The 7,513-nt window shown below is 36.0% G+C and overlaps 1 protein-coding gene across 1 annotated transcript; it reads left to right on the top strand.

Annotated features, from left to right (window-relative positions):
• Positions 1–5,322: 5,322 nt before the first annotated feature.
• LOC107816353 (putative glutathione S-transferase) lies at positions 5,323–7,034 on the top strand. Its single transcript, XM_016642056.2, has 2 exons — positions 5,323–5,674; positions 6,482–7,034. Exons 1-2 carry the CDS (start codon positions 5,363–5,365, stop codon positions 6,833–6,835), a joined length of 666 nt encoding a protein of 221 aa, XP_016497542.1. The 5' UTR covers positions 5,323–5,362; the 3' UTR covers positions 6,836–7,034.
• The last annotated feature ends 479 nt before the right edge of the window (positions 7,035–7,513 follow it).

The following is a 7,513-nucleotide window of genomic DNA, read 5'->3' as shown; positions in this document are numbered from 1 at the left end:
GGACAAGATATAATGGGGTGAAGTTGATATATTTATTTAATGTAGTGGGAGACAAAACATGTGGGCATGAGGGAGAAGGGTTTAAAATAAAGAAGACATATGGTAATGGGGAACAAAACATGCAATTAGAGGAATATTTCGGGTTGGGGGTTCAAGACAAGAGTCTTGTTATAAATAGAGTCATTTGACACATTTTAAGGAGGACATTTTTTTAGGAGAGAACATTTTGGGGAGAACTTGAAGGACTTTAACTTAGAGAGAGAGAAAGGAAGAGACTTTTAGAAGAAGAAAAAAGTTGAGAGAGTTGATTGAATTTTGAGAAATGAGAATTTGAGAGTAAAAGAGATAGACAATTTGAACTTTTACTTGAATAATTTCCGTTTTCCTTTCCTTGGGTGTTATTCAAAATCAGTAAACTACTGCATCTTGTATCCGTCTCTCTTCTGCTTTGACTGCGATTGCATTCCGGTACTGCTGGTTTTTCAATCTGTTACTGGGTTATTCTACTGGTCGTTACTGGTTTTGCTATGTTGCTGAACCTGTTGTTGCTGTGTATTTACACTACTGCTGCTTCTACTGATCTTCATCTTCTTTCCTTGCTTTCCAAATACCAGGTACACAAACTGATACACTGGTTCATCTTGTAAGCTACTTGAAGCATGAATGCAAAAAATGAGAAAGATTTGAAGTTGTAGTTTAATGTAGTCTTTTATTTCTTTTACTGTCTGTATGTAGAACATTCTATGCGCTGTCCATGTAAACTCTTTAAACGACTCACTTTCGAAACTTAACTATAATAACTCGAAAGTATGTAAATAAAGTAGGACCTTTTCTTCATTTATGAAACGAAAAAATAAAAAATGTAGTCATTCTAAGATTATCCTTTTTTAAAAAAAATAATGAGACGAGCCTCGCCAAATAAAAATGCAAATTGCGGGGCCCTCAATAATTGGTCATAATAAATACTTAGAATTTGGGATGGACTGTTTAGTGAATTTCAATGCCTTCCCCAAAGATAATAACGCGTTAGACTCTTTAGGCACGATTTAATTAATCTTACCTTCTTAAAATTCGGGTGCACATTTATGTGACCCAAATCCAAATCTCAACGGAGTCGAAATGTGTCTCTAATCACGGGTACATTGATTGTGACGTGGTCCGAGATGCATGTCCATGACGTTGCAAATTCCTTTAAAAAAAATAAGACTGAGATGAGCCTCGCCGAATAAAAATACAAAATTGCGGGGCCCTCGGTAAATATTTGTTTTAAAATTGCTTAGACTTCGGGATGGACCGTTTAGCAAAATTCCACGGCCTTACCCAGAAATAATAATACGCTAATCGCTTTAGGCACGCATTTTAATAATTTTACCTTCTTAAACTCGGGTGTGCATTTCATGCGACCCAAATCCAAATCCCAAAATATTGAATAAAAATATGTTCCGGATTACGGGTGCATTTCATGTGATGCAATCCAAAGACATGTTCTTAAGCGATGTTCATATTCCTTTAAAAATATAATAAAAGCGGTAAAGAGCTAAAATTTGTACATGAACTCATAATTGTATAAAATCAGATAAACAAGTCAAATATGACAGTTGAGCGACCGTGCTAGAACCACGGAACTCGGGAATGCCTAACACCTTCTCCCGGGTTAACAGAATTCCTTATCCGGATTTCTGGTTCGCGGACTGTAATATGGAGTCATTCTTTTCCTCAATTCGGGATTAAATTGGTGACTTGGGACACCCTAAATCTCCCAAGTGGCGACTCTGAAATAAACAAACAAATTCCGTTTCGATTGTCCTTTAATTGGAAAAACTCCTTCACCCCTCGCGGGGGCGCAAAAAGGAGGTATAACAGTAATCTTATTTCTTTGGCAACCACATTACAAGCCTTACCCATTTGTTTGAATTAACCATCCTTTTGAAGTTTTTCACCTCTCATGAGAACTTGAATTGTTATGAACTTTGTAAAAGTTAAAGTGTGGGGTGGTTGGTTTGGCTTTTGAGTGGAACTAATGAAATAAGGAGAAAGGTGCACTATTTTTAGAAAAAAGTAAGAGCCACTTGAATTGAAAAAGAAAGAAAGAAAAAATATAGTTGTATTGTTGTGAAGAATATTCCTTGTGGTGGTGGCTTTTGATGTAATTGTGCTTAAAGAAGTATGGAGTTAATATACATTGATGTGAAGGTGGAGTTTTGGTTTGACATAAGTGGGGTTTTAAATGTTAAATGTATGTATTAAAGTGATTAGGGAAGTGTAGTCACTCTTATATCTAAATATATCTTACTCGTCCCTCAGCCTACATTACAACCAAATAAAGTCCTACTTGATCCTAGACTGAATAATCTCGATTAGTAGAGTAGTACACTACGGGCAAGCCTATGGTGCATCTTTTGTGGCATATGAAAGTTGTTTCTGAGAGTGAGTGAATTCTTTCTATCTTGAGTTCCCAATGGTTCTTAACTTTTATATTGTGTGGAACTACTATCTTTTATTGTGTGAGGGCACTTGATTCATGAAGGAAAGGTAATATTAGTGACCTCTATGTTAGAATAAGTGGGTGAGTTGTGAATAATGTGTGGTACTTGTGAGTCAAATCTTGAGGTGAAGATGTTACGTTTTTGTGCTTATTCTATTTTAAATATTCTTGGCGTGATGAGTTAGGAAAATTGCTTAAAAGGTCGTGTCTATATAAAGTGTAGTTTGATTGCTCGAGGACGAGCAATGGTTTAAGTTTGGGGTATTGATGATAGGCTATAATTGCGTATTTTAGTCGCTTATTACACTCTAATTTACTGCACTTTAATTGAGTTTGAGCTTTAATCGCTAGTGTTTTGCACTAATTATGTATTTTATGCCTTGTAGGAGTGATTCCGAGCTATGTAGATATTATGGAATGAATTCAAGTGATTTGGAGCTTTGCAGTCTGAGTAAAAGCCCAAGGAATAAAGCCGAGATCGTGTTGGGGGATCAACAAATGATAGTTAAGAACGAAACGAAGACTCAAGCGGGCATGCAATGCATTGTCTAGTAAAATGCACATAACGTTTCACTCAGAACTCCGTTTGGGCTCCACAATATATCGTAGGAGAGTTATTTGAAAGGGCTACAACTTTCATGTTTTGTATTTTTGCAAATTTCCAATACCGCGGCGCGTGGTGCGCCGCGCCTGTGAAAATTTCCTGCAGCCTGTCAGAATCCGCAATCTGAACTTTTCCACTGCCGTACCGCAAGGTGTGTCGCCCCATGCGGCGCGATAGTGCAAATTTTATAGAGTGGTCATCCTATTTCGCGCGAGAGAAGGTATTTTCGTCTGGCCCCGACCCTACTTGGTATAAATACATGTAAAAATGCTATTTTGAGGAGGTTGAACAGATTTGAGACACAGATTCGACCTAAGGAGGCAGAGACACAATAGGAGCAAGGCGGAGAATTCTTCTACGAGTTGTTCCTTCCTTTTCCTATTTTTCATTGTTGGTTATGACTTTTAGTATTGTAGTTTTATATACTATTATGAATAGCTAATTTATTATCTAGGGTTTTGATGGAACCTTTTGTAGGATAAATTCTTGTTATGTTTTTATATAATTGAGCCGTAGTATAATCTCTATTTGTTCAACTACTTTCTTGTTGTAGTTAATTGATAGGATCCTCAATTAGCTGTGCCTATTTAGTATGTAATACTCGGGAGAGAGTGCATATTTAGGTAGTTGTTGAACAACATCACTCCCGACGTATGTGAGGAATCGATAACCAAGGGTTTAAAGGTAGGATTAGGGATAACAAAACCTTGGGTGCGATCTAAGTGAGCTGTAATTAAAGCCAGCTAGCGTAACTCAGGAGAGTATGTCTAGTAAATTGTCGTAATTACTCGGGAGAGAATTACAACACGCAGAGCACTCATGATTGGTAGAGAATACTTAGGCGAAATTATAGAAGACATAGCTGGAAGGATTCCGACAATTGAGAAAATCATAACTCTAGACCTCATTAATTTTTTCTCCAACCCGTAGTATCTTTAGTTGTTAATCTACTAATTTAATTATTTAGTTAATTAGATATAAGAATCTTAGTATTTATAACTTAGGAATTGTTCGAGCTTGTCTTCTTAGCAATATTGAACAGTTGTAGCTAAGCCTTAGTTCTCTGTGGGATTCGATTCCGGACTTGTAAACCGGATTATATTTGCAACGACCGCTTAGTCCTTTTTATAAGGCATAGTTGGATATGACCACTAAGCTTCCTCTATGCGCTTAGTATCGCCACAACAAAATCTGCTTACAGGGGCGGCTCAAGCACATGAGGGGCTTAAAGCCAAAATTTAATGCGAGGCTTAAATTTTAATGTTCTAACTTTTGATATACAAAGTTGTTAATAATGTTTTTATAATCGATTTCGGCTAATTATTCCTTTTCAATTGATATTATAGCCAATTTATTTAATCTTTTTCTTGAGACATTGTTGATCTTAGGTAAGATTTTATAGAGCAATAGAAGTATAGAACTAATGAAAGCTTAAAGGTACAATGGAAGACTTCAACTAATTAATCTTGGAAAAAGAAGGTGAGTTAAAATACCAAAGAGAGGCAAAATATATAGAGATTTCTAAAATATGAAGATATGGGGAAAAGAAAGATTAACTTGGAATTAAGGAAGGGGAGTAAAAATTTTACGCATTGTCAAATCAACTCAAATTGAAATGTTGGAAAAATTATTCATCTACCCATTTTTAAGTGAGTCAAATTGTTACTTTATTTACATATCTAAAAAAAATTCTTTCCTTTTATATAAAGAACTTTACTTTTGCATTAAAAGTTCTAAATATTATTTTTAAATATCTATAAATCTATTATTTTTTAAAAATGGGCCCTCCGAAATTTGGGGGTCTAAGGCGCAGGCCTCACTACTGGTAAAGGTCGAGCCGGCCCCAAGTCTTTGATTGAAAATAAATTAGACAAATACATAACTTTGAGCTTAGTACAAAAATTATAAATAAAAATTGATCAAGCTAGTATGGTGAATGCTGCAACGTTTTGTTTATGTGACTTTTTCGCAATCGTGTTTGCTTGATTAGATACTCCAAAAACCAAACTGAGGAAATAGGTATAAAACATCAATAAACAAGTCGTGTGTGTAGAAATTTTCAAAAGTAGCCAGCAATATTTAATGAATAGAAGCTTCCACGACTTCGAATTAAGTCGTCACTGCAAATGCAAACATTATATCAGTCAACTTCAAGTGTCAAACAAGAAAAAAATTTGATTGGTGGCTAAGAAATTTCTTTTGACTTTTCAAGCTATAAAACAACGTACACCAACAAGAAAATCTTCAACATATACAGTACAAGTTGTAAAAATATGTCTGAAGAAGTAAAGTTGCTGGGCATTAATGGGAGCCCTGCTAGTCGCAGAGTTGAATGGGCTCTAAGGATTAAGGGGGTAGAATATGAGTTGATAGAAGAAGATTTACAGAACAAGAGTCCTCTGCTTCTTCAATCGAATCCTGTTCATAAGAAAATCCCAGTTCTGTTGCATAATGGCAAACCCATTGCTGAGTCACTTGTAATTGTTGAATATATTGATGAGACCTTTGACGGCCCTTCCATTTTGCCTAAAGACCCTTATGACAGAGCAGACGCACGTTTCTGGGCTAAGTTCCTCGATGAGAAGGTAAGTTGAATTTCCTTGCTTTATGTTGCTACCTACATACATACATTTACACCTTGGTAATGTCATCCTTCTAAGTAAATGGCCAATGAGTCTTCTCTTAATGTTTAATGTGTTGAGAGCAGGGGCGGATTTAGGGGACGGAGGAGGTTTTGTCGGAAAATATATAAGGCAAAATCCGACTTGTGACTCTACGTATTATAAGCCTAGCTCAATGGTTAAGGGAGTTTAAAACATTTGTAAGGTCACTAGTTCAAATCTTACTGGCTATAGTTTCTTTTAATTTTTAATTTTTTTCTTTTCTGAACTCCCTTAGCAAAAATCTCACATTTACCACTGGCTGAGAGAATGGATTGTTGTCTCGTTATATGATCTAGAATAATTTTTACCTCATGTATTACCTTTTAGGTATTATTAACAGCAGGTTGCTACTTACACAATTTTTTCAAATTAGACCCATGATAAAGGACATTCTGTTATACTAAGCTTCTATTATGCACGGAGTATGAAGAAAGGCTTAATCACATTAGGATTGATGTATGTAGCCTTATCATGAATTTTTATAAGAGGTTATTTTTGCAACTTGAACCGGTAACCCGTAACTTCCTGATTATATAGTGGCAAATTTTACCAAGGTTTTCCTTCAAAATTACACCCGCGATTATAACTTTCGTAGTCCAAACCTTTGGCATAATTGTGAAAAAGTGACCAACTTCTAAATATAAAACCACAAAGTATAAATCAGATTGAGTTAGGTCAAAGTCTATTTTTTTGTAGTTCTCTTTGTTTATAATTCCTATGTTTTCTCAGTGCTTGCCAGCAGTGTGGAAAGCCTTGTGGAGCAAAGGAGAGGAACAAGAGAAAGACAAAGAGGAAGCTTATGAGGTACTTAAAGTTCTAGACAATGAACTCAAGGACAAGAAGTATTTTGGGGGAGAAAAAATTGGATTTGTTGACATAGCAGCCAATTTTGTCGGATTTTGGGTAGGAATTGTTGAAGAAGCTACTGGAGTAGTGTTAGTGACTAGTGAAAAGTTTCCCCATTTTTGTACGTGGAGAGAGGAGTACCTTAACTGCAGCCAAGTCAAGGAAAATATGCCTAATAGGGAAATGTTGCTTGGTTATTTCAAAGGTCGAGTCCTAGCTGCAGCTGCTCCCAAATGAATATCTGAAGCCAACTACGAAATTTCAAGATCTTTTTGTGGGAATAAATCTAGCTAGCTTTCTATAAATGAGACTTCTCATAAGAAAAATAAAGCTTTCTCAAATTAGTGATGTACTTAGTGTTCCTTTTCTTAAGATCCTCTTATATTGTTATATTTTACGTATTGTGAGAATAAACTGTTCTTGATCGTGTCTTTTATGGATTGATGTTGAGATCAAGATCTCATGTTAGTTGGAACACTACATCCTATTTGGAGGGCGAAGTACATAAATAACCCTTGTCACGCCTCCTTTTCCGTCCCCACAAGGAGTGAAGGAGTTTTTCCAATTAAAGGACAATCGAAACGGGATTTGTTTGTTTATTTCAGAGTCGCCACTTGGGAGATTTAGGGTGTCCCAAGTCACCGGTTTAATCCCGAATCGAGGAAAGGAATTACTCTGTTTAACAGTCCACGAACCAGAAATCCGGATAAGGAATTCTGTTAACCCGGGAGAAGGTGTTAGGCATTCCCGAGTTCCGTGGTTCTAGCACGGTCGCTCAACTGTCATATTCGGCTTGTTTATCTGATTTTTATACAATTATGAGCTCATGTGCAAGTTTTAACTCTTTACCGCTTTTATTATTATATTTTTTAAAAAAAGAATGTGAACATCGTTTAAAAACATGTCTTTGGATTG

This window comes from Nicotiana tabacum, chromosome 5 (genome assembly GCF_000715075.1).
Source record: "Nicotiana tabacum cultivar K326 chromosome 5, ASM71507v2, whole genome shotgun sequence".
NCBI lineage: Eukaryota > Viridiplantae > Streptophyta > Magnoliopsida > Solanales > Solanaceae > Nicotiana > Nicotiana tabacum.
Note: the sequence above shows the minus strand (reverse complement) of the source record. Positions and strands in the feature narration are given on the sequence as shown.